This window comes from Sceloporus occidentalis, unplaced genomic scaffold (genome assembly GCF_023333645.1).
Source record: "Sceloporus occidentalis isolate IW3139 unplaced genomic scaffold, rSceOcc1.0.p SCAF_76, whole genome shotgun sequence".
Lineage (NCBI taxonomy): Eukaryota > Metazoa > Chordata > Lepidosauria > Squamata > Phrynosomatidae > Sceloporus > Sceloporus occidentalis.
The window spans coordinates 4079468-4105257 of record NW_028317056.1 but is presented as its reverse complement, the minus strand read 5'-3'; the positions used below and the strand labels follow the sequence as shown (position 1 = coordinate 4105257).

At 45.7% G+C, this 25790-nt stretch overlaps 1 protein-coding gene across 1 annotated transcript; it reads right to left on the bottom strand.

Moving 5' to 3' along the window:
- Window positions 1-506: 506 nt before the first annotated feature.
- LOC149285822 (delphilin-like) lies at window positions 507-25171 on the bottom strand. The gene is made up of 22 exons (XM_089494872.1): window positions 24602-25171; window positions 22977-23131; window positions 14891-15142; window positions 14677-14762; window positions 13616-13685; window positions 13081-13175; window positions 12164-12344; window positions 11776-11924; window positions 10812-10916; window positions 10441-10541; window positions 9353-9458; window positions 8624-8892; window positions 7810-8238; window positions 7382-7469; window positions 6601-6678; window positions 6306-6502; window positions 4945-5100; window positions 3228-3314; window positions 2984-3113; window positions 2468-2586; window positions 1927-2091; window positions 507-578 (listed from the first exon to the last, which is right to left on the bottom strand). Exons 1-22 carry the CDS (start codon window positions 25169-25171, stop codon window positions 507-509), a joined length of 3660 nt encoding a protein of 1219 aa, XP_089350998.1.
- Window positions 25172-25790: the final 619 nt, after the last annotated feature.

Genomic DNA, 25790 nt, shown 5'->3' with positions numbered 1-25790 from the left:
CAAGCGTCTTTATTGCGATTTAAGTGAAAGGATGTCTTTATTGCGATTGAAGGGAAAGGATTCTAGGTTTCTCCTGCGCACGGAACAGAACACGGTTTTTTTCTTATGGCAAAAGCGCGCAGCCTTCCTCAAAAGAGCCTGGAACGCGTGAGGTGACGAAGAACGGGGCGTTTCGGTGAAAACAAAGGAAACTAAGCAAAAATAGTGTAAAAACAAAATAACGGACGATTTTAGTCCCCCCAACAATTAATGTTGACCAATCTTTTTAGAACATGATATTTTTTTTACATAACTTAGAAGTCTTTCAGGCATTAAAAAGGTTTATTAATAATAATAATAATAATAATAACTGCCGGCTCCGGATCCTTCCATCTTCTGTCGTTTCACCCGGCCTCCTCCATGGCCACGGTCATGAAGCCTTTCCAGGATCGCCGGTTGGAAGTGCCGGCGCTGTGCGTCTCAGGGTGGGCTACCATCCGATTCCCAGATGGGGAGGGAGAGAGCGGCTACCAGACGGGTGGAGAGGGATTCCTTGGTGGCAACTGAGTGTCACCTGTTTGAAGGTCACTAAAAGCTTTCTGTGGACAAGATTACATAGTTATATAGGCTGAAAAAAGGCATGCGTCCATCAAGTTCAGCCTTTCCTATATCTGTTAATTTGTTGCTGTTAATCCAAAAGAAGGCAAAAAAAACCCCGATTTCGCTCTTTCCAATTTTGCACTAACCAGGGAAAAAATTCCTTCTTGACCCCAAAATGGCCGTCAGATTTCTCCTTGGATCAATAAGCTGTTTCCCCATAATTAACGATTATATCCCTGAATATTATGTTTTTCCAAGTATCCATCCAGTTGCAGTTTAAACGTCTGTACCGACTCTGATAAAACTACCTCTGCAGGAGGAGAATTCCACATCCTTACTGTCCTTGCTGTAAAAAACCCTTTCCTCTGCTTTAGTCTAAATCTCCTTTCTTCCAGTCTGAACGCGTGACCCCGTGTCCTATGCATAGTCCTGTTTATGAACAGATTTCCACACCAGGGTTTGTATTGGCCCCGAATATATTTATATAATGCTATCGTATCCCCTCTGAGGCGCCGTTTTTCTAAACTAAACAGATTTAAATTAGTTAACCTTTCTTCATAACTATAGCGCTCCATTCCTTTTATTAACCCCTTAATGACAAAGCCCGTACATGTACGGGCTCAAAATGCATTGTTTTCAATGGGTTTAGGGACCGCCCATTGTCCTTAAGGGGTTAATTTTGTAGCCCGCCTCTGCACCCTTTCTAGTGCTTTGATATCCTTCTTTAGAATAGGTGCCCAAAATTGCACAGCATATTCAAGGTGCGGCCTTACCATTGATTTATACAGAGGCAAAATTATATTTTTATCCCGCGACTTGATGCCCCTTTTTATACACGACAATACCTTACTGGCCTTAGCGGCCGCAGACTGACGTCGCACATTGAGGCCTAGTTTGTTGTCTATAACAATTCCCAAATCCTTCTCATTTGTCGTTACCCCTAATTCACTACCGTTTAGGGTGTAGGTTGCTTGTGCGTTCCGTACCCCGAAGTGCATAACTTTACATTTATCTACTTATGATACTTATTGACACGATAACTTCTAAAATTATACATAACGAGGTTTCATATTTAAAATCAAGCGTAGATGTTAAATAAAAAAAAACAAACTGATTTACTAATTTCTGAGATCTTTATCTCTTCCACAATTCTAATAATTTTACACAGGAGGAATGTGGCCCACTCTCATTTTTAGGAAAGAATGTCACAAAAGTAGGATTTAACTATTTTTTTTTTAATCATAAAGTGGAGGGTACAGGTCACATTGTTAATTTGGGCCAATATAAAAAAAAGTGTAAGTTATAACGTAATCTAAAAAAAAAGTTTTTTAAAAACTTTAACCTCACCTCAAACTTGTTGATGAAATCGGCAAATATCCCAAAAAATGTCTCGGTGGTGGAGCTCTTGGGGTCCTCTCCGAAAAATGAACAGACTTTGTAGAAGTCCTCCATGGCTCGATGCTGCAGGGTGTCCAGGCTTTGCATACACGGGAAGGTGTTCTCTAGGAACGTCTGAAGAAATGGTCAAGGATCCCAAAAAATAAAGTATGGCTGAACCAGAACCTACAAATAGCATGACCCCCCCACAGCGAGAGCTGGTCACGACCCACCTGACCAACCACCTTATGGAGCTCTACAGCTTGTAAGACCCCAAAACAAAGGTTTTATCTATCTGGACAACTAGAGTCTCTTCACCAGGGGTCAAGTTTGTCGATTAAATAGACCGAAGGTGGATTTTTACTGAGAAAAAACTTGGGAAATTCAGCCCAAGTTGGGGAAACTTCACTCAGATGGTAAAGGAGCTAGAATTACTGATTTATTTTCTTATGGAACTATGAGGTAAATGTAGCATTTTCCGAGACGTTCCGCTTGCCCTGAGACTGGATACACTCATGGTGAGAGGGAACCTGTCGTCGGGGGCGCAGGGCATTCGGCTGCAGGCGCTCTTAATTTCCTGGATGGTTGCGTGGAGGTCGCTCAGGTCTGCTGTCAGGGACCTCTGATTTACTGGGAACGAAACAACCCGTATAAGACACAACGGCAGGTGGTAATAGCGCTAGGTCATTCTTGTGTTTGGACTTTTTCTACAAAAGTATGAGTTTTCACATTTTACATACATTCACTAACACTGGCTTAATATATCAATATATCAGAAATGTCCTCTGGGCTTAGGTCAGCATGGAGGAATACAACATCAAAGTGTGGTCATCCCGATGAAGGTGCGGCATAGTAGACCTTATTCTAGACAAAAAGGTCCTTACACATGGAAACTGTACCAAGGACCGCTCAAGGGGGCTCTTGGTTTGCTGGGAGAACTATAACTTCGGTCACTCATGTAGTAAGAGATGTCAACATACATCTTGGCAAGCACTGGTTTTGGAGCGGTTGAGGGTAGAGATGGTACCTTTGGCAGCAAGAGGCACGGTGGGGAGATCCTTGGCAAAGCTCAGCAGTTCTGGAAAATGTTGGCTGAGAGATTTGGCGAGAATGTGCAAGAAGGTGGATTTCCCATCCACTGTCTTTGTGGTGTTGAGCTGTTGAAAATAAACAAACCCCCCCCACAACTTCAATAGCAACTGAAGGACACAACGGGCTGGAGGCCAAAACACGGAGAGGAATCAAACAGTTGTCCATGGACTGGCACATACCTCTGTAAGGAAGTTGATCTTAAAACCCGTTGTCCTGTTGGTTTTGGGCTGTCCGTCGTTCAGATAGTTCCCCATGGCAAGGACAAACTGCCAAACCAAACACAGACGGCATTTATGTCTATGTGTTCTGTGAACCAACCACCAAACAGGGTTTACCACCAGAAGATGTCCTTCATGAGTGGATGTCGGAAAGAACCCAAAACATTATTTTTCCTTATCTAGATAAAGGGATAGACTAAGGAGTTTTAGGCAAACTCATTCCATCGCAGGGACTAAACTTCTGGGAAATTTGAGCTGTTTGAGGGAAACTTTAAACCAGATATTTTGAGACCGACCCAATCTTCCAGCCTTGTCACGTCCATGAAGTCTTGACTCATCCTTATCAGCGACCAGAAGAAGGATTAACCCAACGGGTCTTGTATAAAAAATAAGTGATTCTGGTGAAACATTTTAAAAGTGGTCTTGTCACCATAGCAATGAACATAATGTTCCAATGAGCACGAACATTCCATTGGTTGCTATGGGGATATAAGCCTTTTTTAAGGTACATAACCAGGGCCGGAATGACAATCACAGGGAGGCTCTGCAACTTTGAGCCCAACGGCTAGATATGCGCTGGATCTGCAGATCGGGGGAGTATGGGGCGCCGACGACCAGCAACCAACCATGCATTTGCCCCGTGTGCCAGATAACAACCCCAAAAAAAGTTTTAAAACTGGGGCAAGCCTCCCTCCCTAATCCTAATAAAAGAACCATGCCTTGTTTAACCTTCCAGTTTAATTTCCCAGTGCTTTACATTTTACTGATCCAGTTGTTCCATAACCTGAATCGGATCCTTTGCCCCCCTCTAGTCCGTAAATTGGGGGATCTAAGGCTCCCATTCCTGCCCCCCAAAAATGTCACCGCTACTGTTCAGCCCCATGTGAGACGGGAAGGAGTTGCCCCTGTATGAGAAAGTGCTGAGCTCTGCCACACGACTCATTAAACAAAAGTTTTCCACTGTTTTTTCACACCAAGCGGCCTTTTCCATCGGTTAATTGTTACCTGTCTGCCCCCACCCCGCGTTCCCCGAGAATGCCGGCTCAGCAGAATTCCTGTTCGCATTATAATCCTTTGGCAGGCTGACATCAGTTATATCATATCTAATTTCACCGGCGGAATGTTCTTTAACATCCGACGCGGCTGGGTTTACAATGTCGGAACCCGCTGTGGATCTTCCCCCCGGCAGAGACAGAGTTAAGACGGGTGTTTTTTTGGGGTAGGGTAATGACTGCGTGTTTTAATCACACATTTGGCAGGGAGCGTGCGGGGGATCTGGAATAAGATACAGCTGCCTTACAGAACAGCAGGCGAGGTGCCGGCATTAACCACGGCAAATTACCGAGACAAAGACGGCAGTAGGAGGTAGAGCTCTCCTACATGCAGTGCGACAGCAACACAACACACAAAGCCCTGACACACAACACACACAATGGATACACTAACAACCCACCCAATGCGAAAGACGCCCATGCACTCGACTCTAGCCATGGTTGGAAATCGATAAAAAAATATATATATTTTAACTGAAAATATGTCATTATGTAAAGAAACATTTTCGGTGAAAAGGAAAGATGTAAATTGTATGCAGCGTTCTATTCGGAATAAGAAACGATTAACAGCCATTTCATCAGCCCCAAAAGTCTACAGCGGGGAAGAAGAACGGGAAGAGCCAAACCTCCAGGATCTTGGCCAACTTCTTGCTGTTGTTGAGCTCGGCGGAGGCCTTCAGAACACAGTCGCAGCTGGCTCGGATCTCCTCCGTCTTCTCCTGCAGGGTGCTCTTGAAGAGCAGACTCCGTAGGCGCATCTTGTATTCCGGAACCGAAAGCATCTGAAAGGAAAATGAGGAAAAGGTTCAGAAGTGTCCAAAAATCTAGAACTGAACTGTCCCTTTTGACCCGAGCCGTCCACCCCATCTGATAATTCTGCTTCTCCCTCGTCAGTCATTTGGGAGGATTAACCCCTTTAATCTGGTTCAGGTCGCTTTCTGTCAATCCTCATGTTTTACATGGAACGTTAATCTATGATTGAGGATCAATATTACTTTACAATTAATTTATACAAAAGCAGATAAGGAGACTGACGCAGAAACTAAGAAAATCAATGAATTTCACGTTTGAAATCAAGGCTGAAATGGTTAAACTAAGTCAATTTAGCTTCTGTAAAAAAAGCCCCTCTTTGTGAATAATATAATTGGGAATTTTTCACTGCTTTTCTGTTGTACATTTCCACACCACTGCACCCCACCGCACCCCACACTCATTGTGGGCTCTATTCTATTATTCTATACCCATTCAAGCCAAGCTTAACATCCCAGGATCCGTCTCTACCAGCCCTGGTTCTGTCTTGAGAGGCGGATGGCCCTCCTGTCATTAAAAACATCATAAGGTGTAATGGATGACTTCAATTAACAGCAGCATGAGCCCTTCGGTTAACTCGACAGTTTAATTAACCAGGATCCGAGGACTTCGGCCGGCCAAACCCTTTAATGAACCGGAGTACAAGAACCGCAGTAAGCCAAGCACTTGCTTTAACCGGAGTACAAGGATATCAGTCAACGAGACGCTTTAATAAACCGGGGAGCGTGAATTTTTAATTCACTGGATAATCAAACTGGGGGGGGTGGAAGACTCTCGGCCAAAGGAACACTAAGTAATTAGGTTAAAAAACACTCCAGTTTACTGAGAATTTCAATCGGCCTGGGTACAGGGACGTCGGTGAACTGGATGTTTAATTAAACCCGGTGCGAAGGTACGTGGACCTTGGTCAAGTTCAAACTCAAGGACCTCAGATAACTCAACAGTGTCTGCGATTCTTCTGCTCCCTACGATGGTCATTTGGCTTCCCTTTTATTGGTGGCTCAGGGTGTTCTACTTTAGAATGTTCGTGGTGACCGGGTGAATTACAATAACAGACGGATTAGTTGGCCAATTATTGGAAATTAATTAAATTGGATGCCCTGTTCTGGCAGGTTTTTTACCCAAAACAAGTAAGTTGAGCGGTCCATGAGAGCGTACGATGGCGCTGGGGTTATACCTGTAACGCAAACTGATCCGGTTCGCTCAGCTTGCTGGGGCTGCCCCCATATTCCTGGAAATGTTTCCTCTCCTCTTCATCAGGAGCGTAGAGTAACAGTTGCTTGATGTGCGAGGGCTCCAGGCGTTCGTTCTCCATCGTCATAAGGACGTGCCGCAGTTCCTGGTGGGCGAGCTTCAAGTGCGCGATTAGGATGGCTGGGGGGGAACAATGGCTGCCACGTTACCCCCTTTGATTTCTTAGAACCCCCGCATTCCTAACTCTAGGAAAAAAAAGGTCCTCATTATGGGGGTACCTGTATTGTAGGCCTTCTTGTGAGACAGAATTTCAACAGCACCTTTCTTTTTTAAGGATTCGGGTAAAACCGGGAGGACTGGAAGACAGAACAGGAGATTTTATTACAATTTTTAGATGACATTTAATTTATAGAACTATATCAATTATCAATAATAGCAAAACTGACAATAGACGAGTATCATTTAAAAGTTTGGGGTCACTTGGAAATGTTTCTGTTTTTGAAAGAAAAGCGAACTTTGTCTATTAAAATAACAGAAATCCAGTGCAGACGGGGTTAATGCTGTAAATAACTATTGTAGCTGGAAACGGCTGATTTTTAATGGAATCTCTTCATAGGCGTACAGAGGCCCTTTATCACTCCTATCACTCCCATCACTCCTGTGTTCCAATGGCCCTTTATCACTCCCATCACTCCTGTGTTCTAATGGCCCTTTATCACTCCCATCACTCCTGTGTTCTAATGGCCCTTTATCACTCCCATCACTCCTGTGTTCCAATGGCCCTTTATCACTCCCATCACTCCTGTGTTCCAATGGTCCTTTATCACTCCCATCACTCCTGTGTCCCAATGGCCCTTTATCACTCCCATCACTCCTGTGTTCCGATGGCCCTTTATCACTCCCATCACTCCTGTGTTCCAATGGCTCTTTAGAAGCTGCACAGGAGTGATGGGAGTGATAAAGTGTTAAAGTTCCTTTCCAGTTTGAGAACACAGAAGGTGTGCAGCAAAATGTAATCAAGGGGTTAAACGACCCAAGTCACGAGCTAAGATGGCTTACGTGATGGTTTCTGGGTCCCAAAATGCAGCTCCAAGTCCAGGTACTTCACCATATCACTCAATTTGTCATAATCCGAATCCTCCCCCAGCTGCAGAAAGATGGAGATGGGAAATATTTACACGAGGTGTACCGGACACCTGGCGGTCATAAATAATCAGATTGAAAGCGGTTGTTTCCACGGACGGGGTGCTAGTTGGTCTCATCTTAGATCCAGGAGCCGTATGTCTATCCCATGCATGTTTAAATCCCCTCACTGTATTACCCTCTACCACTTCTGCTGGGAGGCTGTTCCATTTATTTACCACCCTCTCTTTAAGTAAAACTTGCTTACATCTAACCCTCTGACCCTCTAGTTTGATATAATAGCCTCTTGCCCCAACATTCCTCCTCCTTTGAAACAAACTCCCCCCCGGTTCTTCTGTACTTGCCTGACCCCATATGGTCCCTTCTGAGTTTTCCACCTGTTCCCAGCGCAACCTCTTCACGCTCATGTGGCTGGACTCGCTTCGCCGGTGCATTCCGCGGTGAGCCAACGGGTCCAGCGGAGGGGCCGGGGGTACCGGGGCAGTAGGGAGAGGCGGAGGAGCGGGGGGGAGCGGATGGGAGGTGCTCCCAGCTCCTCGAGGAGAGGGAGTCTGGGTTCCTTTGGATGGGTCGGGTTTGAGAGTCGTGATGACCCTGGAGTGTAGGTTCTGGGGAGGTGGTGGAGGAGGAGGAGGGCTGTGCGGGGGAGGTGGGATATGGTCGGACACGGAGGAGTAGGTGAGGGAGCTTCCATCCTCACTGCTGCTCATGGATTCACTAGCGCTGCTCGCTTCACGGGGGAGACAACTGAACTGCTCGTCCTGGAAAGTCATCTATAAGAATAGGCAGACGGCGGTGATTGAGGGCCATCAAAATATTGATCAAAACCCAAGAGTTGTGCTGCCTCGTGTCCCAAATTAAGTAGAAACTCAACAAGTTGACCAAGTGACCCTCAAAACAAGACGCCTGGGGTAACGCAGTGAATAAAGAAGCCATTAAAAACTTAAATGTAACAAATGTCTAACAAATCAGGTGACCTGATCTCTATCTAGAACTGGGAACACGAAGCGTCTCTTGCATTAATGTTCTAGATTCTAGGTTTGGAACCTTTAATGCTTCCAGATGTTTAGGCAAAAAAGAACCCTCTCTGCACCCCAATTTTTTTTAATTAAGTGGAAATGTCACTTCCCGGACTTTTTGTTTTTTTTTGCCCAGTACCTCTTCATAGTCGTTCTCCGAGGTCAGAAACTGGTCAGTGAGGGTGAGATTTTGGCCCAGCTGCCGACTGAGCGCATCCAGAAAGCGGTCTGTGTCTCTGGAGCGGCTGGGCCGGGAGAAGGTGAAGATCTTGCGGTGCGTCGGGGAGGAAGGCAGGCTGCCGTCGAGGCTCACGTACGGGTTGGACTCCGAGCTGCTGGGAGATGGGGCGCTAGGTGGCCGCGGAGGACACTGGTCAGAGGGTGGACCTTGTGGCAACCTTCGCTCTCCTGGGAAGAGATGCAAGAGCAAATTGAACGAGAGGCACAACGGCAAGCATAGCGAGCAGGGATTCCATAATCCTGAATCTGTGGTTCATCTGGAAGCTTCCGAAGATAGAAGAGACTTCTCCAAGTCATGGTACCGAGTCTTACTCCTTATATAATAAGTGATAGTGGGGAGAAGCTGTGAACGGATCCCAAATCACAAGGCGTCCCGAATGCTGGGGAACCAGGGAGAGAACTCCTTCCTCAGCTCTGTCACCTTCTCAGGTACAGGAGAACCCAAATGTTCCTACTTATTACCCTAAAAGAACCTAATTAGCCACATAACGATGTGGGAAACGGGATTCTTCCCTCCCCATTAAGGAGCCTCTCCGCTTTGACAATATGTCCCAAGTGGAAAATCTTCCCTCTTGAACATGGAGTTTGTAGAACACAGAGAAGGAACGTTGGGTTTGGTGGCACCTACCTGCTCCGTACAAGAGGTTACACGGGCCGCGGGACTTCACGCTGCTCGCTTTTCCCTGGAAGTTGTTGAGGAAACGGTTTTCTAGCTCGGCGTAAACGGCAGACATCTGAGGACCGGGAGAAGAAGCCGAGAAAGTTATGGGGCTGAATGTTTGAGAGGTTTTTTTTTTATCTGCCGCCATATCAAGAAATTGCGGATTGGTCTCCATGGAAACCAATGGAATCTTCCTGCTAATTTCTCCAAATTTAGAAATTTCCCGTTTGATAAAACTTATGTTTTTATGTACATCAAGATTCTAAAAAAGACACAAACTTCCATGAAAACAGCTTAAAAGGATCTGATACCTAAACGGTTCTGATGCGGGTTTATAGAGAAATTAGAGAATATTTGGTGTGTTTTCTCCAGAAAAAAAATATAAAAAATATTTCTATAGTGGAAAATTCCGTATAATAATAATAATAATATAATATTATATATATATATAATATATAATATTATATATATATAATATTATATATTATATATATATATATATATATATCATGTTATATAATATATAAAATATATAATGTATATTGTTTTGGATCCAGGAAACCAAAAATTAAAAAAACGAAATCATGAAATGGGTGTGTCTCGGTAAATAATGCAATAATTTGTTAAATTAACAGGAAGGAAGTGAAAACACCCATTAAATGAACCATTAATCATAAAATAATGAATATGCCGGAAAGAGGATGGCTCTCTCCAATTTAAACAAATCATAAAAGCCGTAAGAATGTTTAACCCTTGTGGAACTGGTTGTTTTTTTCTGTCCTTTCTAAAGATTAATATTCTTTTCATTAAATATATGTTATCGTTCTTCATATTGCATGATGTCATCCACATTGCATGATGTCATCCACAGCCCACAGATGGCTCACATTGCACATGAGCAACGCCCGTGTCCGTGTGCCGAGCAGCCTTAAAAGAGGGATACAAGTCCCACAAGTCAGGACTCTCCCAATCAAATTGGGACAGTTAGCAACTATGGGTTTGGGACCAACATGGAACATTATGCGCACAGTAACCGGTAAGAGTGCAATGCAAACCATTTTAGGGTTAGGCGTCTCCGGGAGAGAAGTCCCATCGCCGGCTTGTCTTTCTCCGGGGGTCAGGCGAGGAACAACGTCCACAAGGTCACACAGGGCTCCTAGTTGGGGGTAAAACACAGGGGGGGGGGGTTATTCAGGGTCTCCAAGAGGGGTAACTAATTATAGGAATAATTATTTTGGCATTTTCTAGCGGTAATCCCACTAAAAAACTGGGGCAGATAAGTGGAACAGCCTCCCAGCAGAAGTGGTAGGGGCTAATACAGTGAGGGTATTTAAACATGCATGGGATAGGCATATGGCCAAAGATTGATTAAGGTTTGGGTCTTTACAGCTGGATAATGTATATAATTTACATGTCTGTCACTCACCTGTTTTGACCTCCTCCACGCCTGGGGTACGCGTACTGCCCTGGTAACCTATCTGCCCGTGGACAGAGCCTCGCACGGGGGGTCCTGTCTCTCCATCCACGGCAGCTTCAAAGGATCACCAATAAAAGAAAAGAGACACATAACCATTACAGAATAGGTGCCCACCAACAGCGTGCAGTATATGGAACAGCATCCCTGCAGGGGTGGTAGAGGGCAAACATTGCTAAAGAGGAGAAAATAAATATTTTTCATACACAGAACTGCTATCGTGATTTATAGATCGACGACAGAACGCGCAGACTGTATATTGATGCAGTTTAACCCCTTACTTCCAGGCAGTAAGTAATTAGTTCCTATCCTAGGGGCTGGGTAAGTAAAGTACAATAACTGATGGCGTTGCTATGACAACATGACCAGCACCAACAGAGTTAATTGCCAGGCCGCGTGGCGCGGTCCCTTCCGCCTAACTGGATTTAGGGTGGTAATCCCCATATTCCACCCGCGGTTGTCATGGTAACGAGGGATACAGGCTGAGGAACAGATGTGTGGCAGATAACAGATGTTCAGTGCTGGTGATGGGAGTTTAAGGAGAGGGGGAATCTGGTAAAGAGAATCATTAACCCTGTTCCATGGCTGTACTGCTAGATAATCCCCCCAAAATCACAGTCATTTTCACCTTTCTGGGCATTAAAGAGTTAAGGGACCTGGCACATGGCCGATCCCGAGGCCATGTGGTCCTTTGGATGTGGGGGGGGGGGGGCAATGGCAGGAGTTCTTTAAAAATCTCCTTAAATCGCTTGAGCGTCATCTTATATGCGACTGATTTTGCTGGAGAGGTAGCCTTTCCAGTGATGTTACTATGGTTACACCACCAGTAGTTCTGCCCCCCCTCCACAATCAGGGAATATGGTCAGATGAGCACATGGGGGTAAGACAGGGGTCCTGGGTTATGGGGCTCTCTGACCTGCCTTGTACCCCAGGAACCGAGCGATCTTGTGCTGGCAGAGCTCTTGTTCCTCGTAGGTCAGCAGCTGGAAGATGAACTGCCAGATGATCTGCTTGGCCGGGGTGTCCAGGACGGGATAAATATCCACGATCAACGTGTCGATGTTCCTAGAAGAACACAAAGCATCACAAGTCAGGGACCTCCACCCTTTTGCATGAGACGTTGGCTCGTTGGATGTCCACCTTGGCCTTCAGGGACCTCAATGTGCTGCATTCAGAGCTTAGTGGGGTTCTCATTAGTACTCAATAGCCATTTGTATGTGTTCTAACCCTGTAGAATGGCTCAGTCTTAATCTGACACTGTGACTACTGAAATAAAGCGGACAGCAACAACTCGGAGACGATACCTGTGCTGGAAGAAGCTCTCCAGTCCTTTGCACACGGTGTACCTCTCTGTGGGGGTCAGCAGATGCTCCAGTTGTTGGCTAAAACTCCGACCTTGAATGCGGATGTTGGACGGCAGAATTTCTGCCACCCACTGAATGGAAGTGAGGGCAGATGTTGGGACCGGGGTATCTGAGTCTGGATCTATGGAAGGAGAGAGAAATATCGATCAGGGAAGTCTATCTTTGTAGGACATGCAGCCAGAGCCAGCCTTCGGGAACTCATTATGGTCACCAAGCCCAACACGTCCCTCGGCAGCACGGGGATCTGTCCGCTTCTCTCCTACGGTTGCGGGAAAAATCCTTGTTTGCCAAACAGTGATTCTTTTACATACAATTAAGGAATAAGATACAATGTGACAATATCTCTAACAGCAGATAGAACCCCTCGTGTTGTGGGTTCTGAGTGGAGTCACTCACAATAACAGTGAAAATGTTTGAAGTTCCTAAACACGCTACCGTTCAAAAGTTTGGGGTCACTTAGAAATGCTGTTCTTTGTTTTTGAAAGAAAAGCTGATTTTGTCCATTAAAATAACATGAAATGGATCAGAAATCGGGCACAGATGGGGTTAATGTTGTAAATGACGATTGTAGCTGGAAACAGCTGATTTTAAATTGGAATATTTTCATAGGCGTACAGAGTTCGCTTATCACTCCCATCACTCCTGTGTTCCAATGGCCCATTATCACTCCCATCACTCCTGTGTTCCAATGGCCCTCTATCACTCCCATCACTCCTGCGTTCCAATGGCCCTCTATCACTCCCATCACTCCTTATTTTCAGTGAAAACAGTTAAGTGACTCCAAATTTTTGAATGTGTATCTAAAGCCAAGACTAAAGTACTGCACAGATAGACCTCTGACCCATGAAGCTCCTCACCTGAACAGTAAGCGACACATCCCTCCTCCACGACCAAGGTGGGCATAGCCCCACTCCCCTGCAGCATACAGACAACCTTTTCATGCGAGCAGTTCCTGCGAGGAAAGAGAAGCCGTGCGGACGTATGAAAAATATATATATATATATTAAGGAAATAAAATGTGGAAAAGGGAAAAAATAGTAGATGCCCATGTCTGATACAGATGTTTTTAGCTTCACACACATATGGGACAGATTCCAGCTGGCTACCCTTATTGGCTCAACCCAAGACCATTAACCCATTACATTCTGTCTCAAGAAGGTAACAGGGATGTATGATGGTTCATGGGATCAGAGAGGACTTTTCCTACGCGGGATCTGCCTCTGGAGTTCAGCACTAATGTATTTCTTGGAGAACCAACTGATTGCAGACATGAAAAGCCTCTGATCCCCTGCGTATTCCAAAGTCATGCCGTAAACTTATCCACATTCTCTGCATGCCAAAAACGGTGGGTTTTATGTACAAAACGTGTCATTTATTCCCCCATTCCCTCACCTCATGTCCAGACCATTGAGAAACAAAATCCTGTCTCCAGCTCGGAGTCCGGCCACCTCCGCAGGACTGCCTGTAAAGAGACAGGCCATTACATTCTCATAGTCATCGTATCTCCGCGTGACGTCCCTATTCAGTTGACTTAATGCCACCGCTACCCTTGAATTTTAACCTTTAAAGATTGAAATAGTCAGATAGTTTTAGCTATTTTTATTTAGTAAGAACCTTCCCAAAGTCTAGAAATACCTTTAAAAGTGACCATCCCATTTGGATTTTGTTGTCCTCGGTCATGGAAGCCCCTCACACAGTGAGGTAGAGAGGAAGGACTGTTAGGAGCCAAATGCTTTCTGTTACGTATAATCTTAATGGCCTCGGAATTAACCGTTTAATATAATGAAACCCATCTTACTATCTTGAATCATGCAGCCCATAGGATATGACTATATGTGACTTCATCCGTGGTATATGGGAAATAATAGAGCCTAATTAGACAACTTCTCTATCATGCGTCAAGAATCAATCCCAAACCTGGTTACCTTCTGACCTTGAGGACTGGAGAGCCTTAATTTAATCCATATCTATGTATCAACACTTGCTGTCAGGGATCCGTTTAGGGTTTCAGGAGTTTTTACAATGCCAGAGCCCCTTATTCATGGACCTTCTGTACTAAGGAACATCAGCATAGGTTACATTCTGGTCTTCATGTCCATGTTTGACTTGGTTTATCCCAACTCAACAGAACTTTAAAGAACTCAATGGATTTGGGCGAATTTATAATTTAATTTTAATCTTTGCCAAGGTTGGGAAGGACCCTGGGAAGTTTACTTATGATTTGGGAAAACCTAGGTCTGCAATGGCTTCAGAAAATACATAAAAAAAATGATGATTATTCTTCTGAATTCTCATCCCAAGGTTATCTTCAAACCACCATATCCCGTAGTAGTGAATAATCAACTCAGTGGGCCGTCTGTGCTTCTCATATTGTGAGAACCTGAAAACCATTAGGAAACGGTTTATACGTAAACATTGAACAACTTCTGTTTTAAATAATGTAGATTCTATACCTTGGACAACGGATTCGATCCAGACGGGAGCATTGCCACGTAACGTGAAACCAAAGCTACTGCTGCCTTTACAAACCCGTACCGTCCTGCAGGGAGTAAAGAAGCGGTGATGCGTTAGGGGTAGATAAAGGGGGCAAAAGAAGAACATACAAAGTATCCAAAGTCGGATTTGGAAATGGAAGGACGTTTGGCTAAAGCGGGGTTTGATAACCACCTGTGGGGTTTCCCTGTGCCAACGCTGCCAGCTATCAACGAGCTGCTCTTCTTCAGTCCCCTTCCCAGCTCATCCTGGCAGTGTGGGATGGGAGCGGCTCGCGTTGATACCAGTAACCTCTCATGGTGGTCCTCACTACGACTCCTGCGCAGGCGGTTGCTGCGTTCGCTCCGAGTTCGGCAGATCTTGCTGATGAGACTCTGGGACACCACGTGGTCAAATCTTTGCCGGTGCCTCTTTGGAATGAAGATCCTGTGAAAATATGAAAATACATGTTTAAGGGGTACAGGCCAACTATTGATATAGATCCCCGTGCTGCTAGATGACGTCCAGTACAATGTATGTTCGGCTGAAAACCCCAAAAAGGGTCTTCTCCACAACATATAAAAAAATAAAAGAAGAAAACTCAGGTAATCTAGCACATTGTCATAAATAAAACAAAGAATACATTCATTGTAACAGTCCAATGGTTCTAGCATGTTCATAAAGCATTCTAGATAATCTAGAACTTCCATGTAACAAGCTAACGTTTCTATCCACCAGCAAACTAAATCAAAAACGTCTACTTAACACACACAGCGACTACTGTGTAATCCCAGGGAATGCACAACATCCATCTATCAACTTAAACAATATAGAACGTCCATGTAACAACATTTCTATACACCAACCAAATCAAGAACCTCTACGGAACAGATGTAAGAACTAAAGTATAACTAGGTTCTAGTTATATCAACTAGGGGGATCTAGAACTCCATGGTAACTATCCAAGATATTTTGAACTTAATCACGACTACACAACAAAACTTAGACACTAGTGAATCTAGGACATAGAAACTAGATATCTAGCGCTTTCACGTAATAACCAAGGGAACGAGGCGCGTCTTCATAACAGGTCAAGGACTTTCATAACGTCCCATTCCATCCAACCATCCATTACAGCCTTTGACTAGCTGATTTTGCTAGAGATGTTTTCTCTGAAGAAGGAACCCAGCTTATATCTCAGTTACGCCGACATTCTTCTTGTTCTGTAGGATCTATGATGTCCTTCCTCTAACCCACTATTAAAAAGACCTGCGTCAAACTCTGATCACCGTTTCCCTACACGTCCTTTTACCCTTTCCACTGTTCCTTCTTTTTCTTCTCCTTCCCGGGAGACCTGACATTTCCGCAAGCAGATGAAGAAGCTCTCTGAAGATCTACCAGCCGAATACCCATCCTATAATTATCTCAGCAGTGAGATAAAAGCCATCATCTCTGCCTCAGCATCACTCAGCGAGCGGGTATCCAGCTGCCTGCCTTTGCCACTTTGGTATTTTAAGATCAAAGGATAGAACTTGTCTCCTTGAGAATCTGTAGGGTTCGCGCAAAGTACTAAGCTGTCAGTGGGTGCTCCACTCCATCTCCGACAATTGCTGTCGGCGTAAAAAAAACAAAACAACCTGAAATATTTTCATAAAAACAAAACTTAAATAGAAAGAGATTTCATTTTTCCCATTTTGGATCTTTTATGTATCATTTTCTAAAGACGTTTCTCAACCCCGGCCAACACTTCTTCGTAGAACAGCTTCAAATAATATAATTACTATTACATTATAATGCTCCATTAAATAGGTAAATGCCGAAAGGGTTAAACGCTTTCTCGTGTCATATAACGTACCGGAAATGTCTGGAAAAGCCATGGTGTTTCCCCATGTTGTATCAGGGGGGGGGGCAGTCAACCCCCAATCCTTTCCTCTAAGTTTCCCTTGGCTTTAGGAGGTCAACAGCTGGACGGGACGGGATTATCTCCGCCGTGTCCCGTGAATCCACCGCTCAGTCTCGGTCTCGATGGTTTCTGAGCTGCTATCCGTGGTGCTGGAATCGCGCTCTCTATTCTCGGGATATGTATCTTATGTGATGTGTTCCGCGATCGGCGAGCCCTCCCACCTCCTCTCTCCTCGTCAGACCCATGAGAAGCAGCTGGTAATGAGTTAGATGTGAATTCTCAATCAGAACCAATGCCCACAGGATCTCAGCTCTCTAATTTCAATAAAATGTGGGCAGAGAAGAGAGGGAGTTTACTGAGCTGCCAGTAGAACATTTCTCTTAACCCATCTCCTGCTCTACAATACATTTCTGACCAACCCGCTGGCGATGAAAGAGACGGCCCTGGCACTTTAAGGCCATCGGCCGCCTGATGACATAAGAGCGCCGACGGCTGGATGCGCATGGAGATGGAAAGACAAAGGTGCGGGTGGTAGCAGATACCTGGACTGGGCATAAGAAGAGATGGGACAGTGGCTCACGACAGCCACCTTCGCCTTCACATATGGCGCGAGGCAATGTTGCCTATGGTCCGAATAATCAGAATCATCAGTTTCTGAGGATGACAATAACCCTACCACATGTTTACAGCCTAAAAAAATCAGATTCAAAAGCCAAATGCCTATCCCATGCATGTTTAAATTCCTTTACTGTATTAGCCTCTACCACTTCTGCTGGGAGGCTGCTCCATTTATCTATCAGCTGCTCAGTAAACACTTTCATCAGTCTGACTCCTTCAGTGGAACGGAGAGCTGTGAAACACAACTTGTTACCCAAAATAAGAAGCTCCCTGCCTGACCTCAATTCTGCTTCCAACCCAGCTCCTCCGGGGAGATTATAAAAAGGCTGGACAACATCAGGTTAATTGTTTGGGTAATACAACAGAAGGCGTAGTGTTTGGGGGTTAGGATGGCACTGATAAGCTGCTTGGGGGCAAAGGTGGCACACACAAGCTGTTTGGGGCAAAGGTGGCACACACAAGCTGCTTGGGGGCAAAAACGGCTTTAGAATATTCTATTCCTTTAAAATTCCGGGTCTGCTGATGACAAATCACATTTCAGCGCGTTTATTCACGCTAACCATCAGAACACGCCCTGATTTGATCTTCTGTTTTGTACAAGATCGTGCAGGCTGAGGGTGATGGGAGTTGGGTCTCAGAGAGAGGCATGTTTCTGCATCTTTGGGTTTCTATGGAAAAAAAAGAGGGGGTTGGAGGTAGGCGACGCAGAGTTCCTGTAATCGGAGAATGCCCACGTGCCGTAGCCTGGTTAATACACAAGGTCACATTTGCAATGTTCTTCTGTGTTCCATTTGAACGGAGATTTGGCTAGAAAGCGATCCTCATCGATTCTCCCTCCTCCAATTATACTTTGCACGGGGGCGAGAAAATACTTTTTAAAAGAGAAAAACAGAAAATCAATATTTTCGAGCTAGAAGTCTAAATCCCCCGGAAAAATAGTCCTGCAGAGCGTGAGATTTTCGTACGATCGGCTCGTTCTGTGTTTAAAGCCTCAATAATGATTTTTATGAATGAGTTAATTAGCTACGTTTCCCCAAAATATGGTCGATATTGTGGCTCGGGGGGGGGGGGCGGTCTTTAATATACGGGAAATTTGGTGACAGAAAATGTGTTAAAAGTCAGTTATTCTTGGGTATTTCTGCATTTTTTGAACTTGTAGATGATGACCCGTTTCTGTATTTTTTCCGTATTTTTGAAGATGGCATTAAGGTATTCAATGAGAAAAATTTGGATTTGGGGTGCTTGTTCCTTAAAGATTGGTTTGGCTAAAAAAAATATACTATATAGTTTGGGGTCCCTTAGAAATTTCCCTGTTTTTGAAAGAAAAGCTGATTTTAACCATTAAAATACCATGAAATGGGGTTAATTTCTTCTTAGATGGAACCCATGTTCTGCTGCCACTATCTCTCCCTTTTCTCCTCGTTCTCGTTATCTCTCCCCTATATCTTTCTCTTTATTTCTCTATTTCCTTGCTCTCTCTCCTCTTTCTCCCCCCCATCTCTTACATTTCTTAATTCCTGCGGTGGGATCACGATGTCAGTGCTCCATCGCGATGACATCATATCCCGACGCTCAGCATTAACAGCCGGCATGCTTGGCAAAGGCAGCTCTGAATCAGAGGTCTGTGTGTATTTTGGGGCGATTTAAAAGATTTACCGGTCCGTCGGCAGCCTGGCCAAGTGCCGGGACAGAGGCCCCGGCGTGCCCGTTGTGGCTTTCCATGGGCTCTCCCTCGCTGTGCTGGAGAGTGGAATTATTTAGTCTAAGTGGAACTGCGCCTTTACGCTGCCACATTGTAGCACATTCCCCCCGAATCGCTGCTCTTTTATCACGTTTTGTTATTTACGAGGGGCTGATTCATCACCCGCCGGGTTATTTTTGATCCGCTGATGATTCAGCCCAATGACAAGAAACAATAAACGTGATATTTTCTTATGATGAGAGCCCAAACCTGCTGTATGACCTTGAGGATTCATGCGCAGTAAGCAGCGGCCGGCGTGCGCTCCGTGCGGCGTTTGGGGTTTTATTGTGTAAAATCCCAGCGGTTTGGAGCTGGTGAAATATTACTGCCTCGGCGTGCCGACTGTGAACAAGAGCCGGCAGAAGGTGCTAATGAAAAGCTGTATGTCATAGAAACAGAGTCTGCCGGCAGATCGGCCCCCATTCGGCCCCCGTCTAGTCGCCTGTTTCTCCTGCTGTAAAGACTCAAACCTTAATCAGTCGTTGGTCTCGTCTTAGATTCAGGAGCCGTATGCCTGTCCCATGCATGTTTAATACCCTCACTGTATTACCCTCTACCACTTCTGCTGGGAGGCTGTTCCACTTACCCACTATTTCTCATCTCTTTGCAAAGACGATATTAATTGGAAAAAAATCGATGCAGGGGTTAAATCCTAACAGGGTGCAAAGATTTTATTCCGCCCTGGCTTGTTTTGATGAAATGCAGTCATCCTATTAGCTGATAATAGTTCAAAGAGATGAGAAATAGCCCAATGCATGCTTCCCAACTGTCCCGCTTTTGTGTGGACAGTCCCGATTCTGCCCCTCTATCCCGCCAAGCTCTACCCGCTGTCCCGTGTTCCGGGGCATGTGCTCGCGGTATCATGACATGCGCTCGCAGTAACACGCCGTCGGTCTGCTGTTGCATGCCCGTGATAAGGTCCTTTACTCGGCGGCACCGGGGGTTTTGGTCTCGCTGCAGCGATGGGGGATAAAGCAGTAAATCTAGAAAGCTTCGGACGGCCAGATGGTACGTTTTTAATCTCAGCCCCCCCCCGCCAGCGAGACGCGTTGGTCAGCAGCCAGCATGTCGTGCCGGACGTCCCCAGCGCTTCACACTCACAATGCAGAGGAAAAAGCGCAGGTTTGGGGCCAAAAACTATTACTCATCGCAGGACCGCCGAGCTGTAACGTCTCTGCTGGGAATCGGAGGCCTGCTATAAACACTTTATACTTTGTTATTACTACTATAATTATTTCCATCTTTCATTTATAAAGCGCCAACCATATGAGCATCGCTTTTTACAATACATAAACCCAAGGAGAATGACGAGACTGGAGTAGACAGAGACATTAGGTAAAGATGTGAAAACCCCCCTCCTCTGCTGCCACCAGCTTCTGCAGACTACAACTCCCATCATGCAGTCAACAAGCAACAAGTAATCCCCCCCTTAGCTGCATCTACTCCGATGTCTCTGGGCAAACTCCCATCAAGCTCTGCCGTGCTTGGACAAAAAAATCGAAGCCCCTTCCGCTCCTCCACCACGCCATCGGCTAATACACCCAATGCAACCACTAAGCCACACTAAGCCGCAACTCCCATTACGTTCAGCCAGTCTTCTTTACCGGTTACTGCTTAGAAAAACCAAACACAAACCGGCGTAGACTATCCGGGATGGGGAGTCACGAAAAAAAAATCCTGGTGCCACAGAGCTTGCAATCTGTCCGATCCGGTGAGAAGGTCGGAACGCAACGAGACATCGAAGGAATATTGTGAATGGATTGAGGTGGATCCTACCTCCCCGGCCCCCGAAGGGGTAACCCTTCACCCCAGGGACAGCGGTCTTCCCAGGCGCAGCCGGGTCTCTCCAGCAGCGAAGGGGTTAAAAAGTTATCCGTACGACTTACCCCCAGCAGCTCATGATGGTCCGGAGGCGCTCATCGTCACTCGAGGAACCCAGCGCTCATCCCGGAGGAACGTGGTACCCGGAGACACCGGCCGCTCTGCCTCCCAAAGCATCTGCAAAGAGCTTCCAGCAGCCCAGAGGAGCCGGGAACGCTGCCAGCACGCGCGCGGAGGTGGGGGGGAACGCAGACAGCGAGGGAGGGGGCAGGAGATGTCTACGGAGGGAGAGTCAGACCTTTAAAACCGAGGCAGGCATCTAGCCGGTGGGGATGGGGGGGGTTGGAGCTTCCCCACCATAAGGACAGCATGTTAGCATCCGACTGTCCATCACCGGGGAGGGGGGGTTTAAGACGGGAAGCGATATTATCAGCACCACCGGCAGCCTCTGGCAAGACGCCCGGCGATGCTGAACTCTGTATAAAAAGATAATAATAAATCTGTTGGGTGTAACGAGGTCCCTCGCCGTGATTACCGGTCCTCATTGGGCTCGGCGGTTGGCGTTGAATTAATTCAACCGTTCCCCAGAGAGAAGCGATATCGGTCACAGACAGGAGTCCGAGGATGGTCTATAAAGCAGAGAAGGTCTTTTGGGGTTAGCGTGTGTAGTGGGCTGGGAGTGCGATACGTAGGAGCGAGATCTTGCGGCTACCATATTTCTTTTAGGACTTAAATAAGAACTTCCCGCGATCCAAAAGAGAAAGCAGAACCTACAGGGAGATGCAGAATGAGATCCTGGTGTCTGCGGCCGGGGGACGCACGCGGCATTCAGCAGCGGAGGCCATGGGTAGTTTATAGTGCATTTATCAGCGGAGGCCGGGGGCTTCATTTAGCGGAAGAATTGAGTATTTTACCTGAAGTAATCATAATAATCATAATTTCTTACAGACTGTATCACCGTGAAATCTGTGTCACCAGTACACCTGCCAACTGTCCCAAATTTCAATAAAGTACAGCATCTGGCTGTCCCAGATATCAAATTTACCCCAGTTTTAACACCAAACACTATCCACATATTCATTCTCCTGTAGGGTTATCCAAAGGAGACAAAGTACTTTGTAAATACTTGCATATGCATATAATAATAATAATAATAAATAATAATAATAATAGAATTTTGATAGCGCTTTATAACACATTAGGTCATGGCGTGTTCCTGGCGCACCCATTGGCTGCTGATACTCGAGCGCGCTCAGCGCCGATTCATTTGTACAGATCAGCCGGCAAATCTTCTAGATGAGCTTAGAATTTCATTCAGATTAACCCTTCGAGCAGCGGAAGGGGCTTTGGGACGCTCACCGCTGCCTGCGTTATTATACAGGGATCAGCCTGCTGCCTGCGGACCAGAGCCCTCTGTAACACGCAGCATATCGCACCGTTTCCAACGGAGCGGAACAGGCTATTTTTAACGATGCAGAACCCCCGGCTGCTGAAATATTTACCAGTATGGTGCAGGTAGAGGTGAGAGGCTATCGTAGTCCGCTATGTATGAATCATGTGATCTGCGATACAGGGATCTGTATATTTATACTCAAATATTAGCGTTAAAAGGGCATTCATAGTTTAAATGGACCATCTGGGGAGATCAGCGATCCCCCCCCTGTAACCAGCCCATCGAGCTGCGGGACACGGGGGACCTGATCACCCAAGAGGTACACTGCCGTCTCTCGTTCCTCTAAGGGTTAAGTACAGCAGGCAGCAGGGTCCATGGCGTATTATTATACATATCCACATCTGGCTAAAGCCCCCCCCCCCCCCCCGTGTCCCCTGCTCTCGGCTTGGTGCTCCAGGGTTTGTGAATTAAAGCCTTGAGATCAACAGACGGCAAAAATAGAACGGGGCTGGGATGCGAATGTATGCGGCGCTAATTCCCCTCGTGCCAGAGCCGCGAAGGACAAACTTTACATCCGATAAAATAATCCTATCTGGATCTCCAAAAAAAAATCCTATACGGACCTATCAGCGCACACCAAAGGCACCCCTATATAGATCTATATCATCCTCTGTCCCCTAGAAAATTACTGCGGTGAATTTTTGACCCTTTTAAGTTGAAAGAATACTGAGCTTTTAACCAGGAAACGGGGCAGATGTTATATCAGACGGGACTTTTTAAACGGTCTACAAATTCATGAAGATACCTGATGTTTTCGATGAGGCGATGCTGAGACTCCTCAGTGAGGATCATGGGAAGCGTGTAGGCCAACCGGTCCACCTTCCTCTCCTGGGCGTACTGCTTCAGTAGAGAAAAGACCTTCTCCTTCAGGGCCGGCTGCTCTCCAAGGACCTCATCGAGCTGCAGGAAAATTCCAAAGAACAACGCTGTAAAAGTCAAGGCAAATAACGTTTAAATCCAGAGTCAACGGCTTGAAAAGGTTCAGGAGATGTCTTCAGGGACTATGACATGATGCTTATCCGTCAAAGGTCTTTGTCTCCATTTCTGGAAGTCATGACCCACAGCATTGGAATCTCAGGAGGCTGGTTATACCCACCACAGAAATTTGGTTTGGTCCAAACCAAAGGCCAGAAGACAAGGAAGGTCTTCTGGAATCTCGATCTCACGACCCAATGATTTATTCACTTATCTGTGAATTATACCGAGTTGTGGAGAAACGAACATTTCAAGGGCAACTCTGTGCTTCCTAGAATTGTCTCATGTCGCTATTATCCAGCAGATCCTTCAGCATTCTATCCTTGGCTCCTACTAATAATATCATTTGTAATATTACAAATTGTGAGGTCCTGATGTTGGGGGACACAAGTTAGTTATGAGGAATCCAACGCAAATAAGGTTATCGGGTAAAAAAAAAAATAGAAGCGACTATTCTGGAAGTGGCAGTTCCCATACAACCCCGAGGTTCGACATTAAATTTATCTAGATTTGGTCCAGAACCGGTAAAATTAGAGTTGGTTTATCATTGGTGGTGCGTTTTATGGACCCCTTACTTTAGTTTAGGAACGCTTAAAAAAATCAGACTTTATATAGGATTGATGAAAAATAAATCTGGGTTTGAAGGTCTGACCCAACGAGGTTGATCGACCGAAAATTCTTTCTTTAGGAGAAACAGGTAGGTTGGTCGTCTTACCATAGAAAACCCGTAGAGAAAATTCTTCTGTGGATATTAATTTTCTCCGGGTGTTCCTGGGTGTTCCTTTCTCCTGTGCTTGTTTGTGTGTTGATACGTGGCTGGGACGCCGGGAGTTGGGACGCGGATTTGTGTGATGTTGCAGTTTTTTGTTTTTTTTAACGTGTTAGGAAAACCAGTCCCTTGGTTACAAAACTATCTTAATAGCTGCCTTACAGCATTGTGCGGAACCGTGCCGTTATCACTCAATTCATACATTAAAACACCCAGAATCACACAATCCACGCAGTGTCGCAGAAAAGTGTGACTTTGTGCCTGCAGTGAGAAATCGCTTCGTTATCACACCATGGAATGCTTCGCGTGCCTCCGGGGAGCAGAACACAAAACACCTTGCAAAGGATTCGGTATAATATGTAACCTGATGCAAGAGACTTTTAACCGAGGCTTATGTAACAAGAGGAACATTAGAGCCGTTTCCTGCTGTTTCTATACACATTATCGGGGCTTTTAGGACTGTAGAACCCTGCGATAGCCCTCATACCCAGCAAACATTCTGACCTCCTAGAAAAGAGGGGCATCAGGGGAGAAACGAGTAATACTGGGGTTTGGATCTGACAGTGGGAGTGGCAAAACTAAACAGGGACACTTGGGAGGTGTGAGATGAGTTGACCATGACTTACTTTACGATTGAACTCCTGAGCTTTCAGCTTCTGTGCTTGGCATGCGTTCTCTGATCCTCTTCTGCTGGCGTTATATAGCCTGCTCTGCCTGTGACCCACGCGCAGGAGTCCCAGTTGTAGTGTATCACCCTCACAAGCCGAGATCAGTTGGGTGGCTTCAGATATTTCGGTGACAGGGACCCTGTTGACCTCGAGAAGGTAGTCCCCGGCACGGACCCCAGCTTGAGATGCAGAAGAACCAAGGTTAACACTGTCTACCTGCAGAGGTCTCCATCCACTCAATGTGAGGCCAATTGGTTCCTGTGGCTTCTGTTGTACAGTCACCTGCTGGATCCTTGAAATTACCCCAATGCTGGGTGGCACGTTGTGACACTCCCGTCCTAGCTGTACCAAAGACTCACAGCTCAGTGACGTTACTGGTCTTCCTTCCACCTCCAGGACCTGGTCACCTGACTGTAGACCAGCTGAATGTGCGCTGCTTCCGGGTTCCACCCAAAGTATATAACAGGGACCAAAGCCACCCAAGCCAAAGCCAAATGTGTCCGGCCAGCCTTCGTTGGTAGCCGGCATGGATGTGACTGGAACAACAGAAAATGTAAACAATTTAAATCCCATCAAAATGTTCAAGAGACATTCTAGAATCACCGCAGGTGACATATGAAGATCTAACAGAGATGTCCACTTGGAGGCAGGAGAAGGGATCTACTCACTGTCTGCACTGATGTATCTTCCCTTGTCTCTGGTGCAATACACATATTCATACATGTTTACAGTAAGCTGCCAACTCCTACAAGGTGGACCATCACTGTTGGGTACCTTGGCCTTACCTACTGGTTAAACCGGGCCCTAATTCCTACTGTACCATAGAGAACCCTAAGGTTAAAAGGTTAAACCTGGCTCTGAAGCGAAGTACATATAATTTAGCAACGGCACCTTGTGCTGCTTAAGGAAAACCTGCTAGTCACGAGTTTGACAGGATACTTTGTTACTGATTCCAAAGAAAAAGAATAAATACAAAGTATTTATAATAACAGAATCAAAGTGCGGACCTCAAGACGTTCAAGTAGCTTCAACACCAAGGTAGACAGGTAGGAGCCACTCCACCCATCCAGGCTACCCATTTTTCTACCAACTGTGAGACCTCAAACTTTACTTGGTCCTCTTGATGCAATAAAGTGTCGGAAAGAGC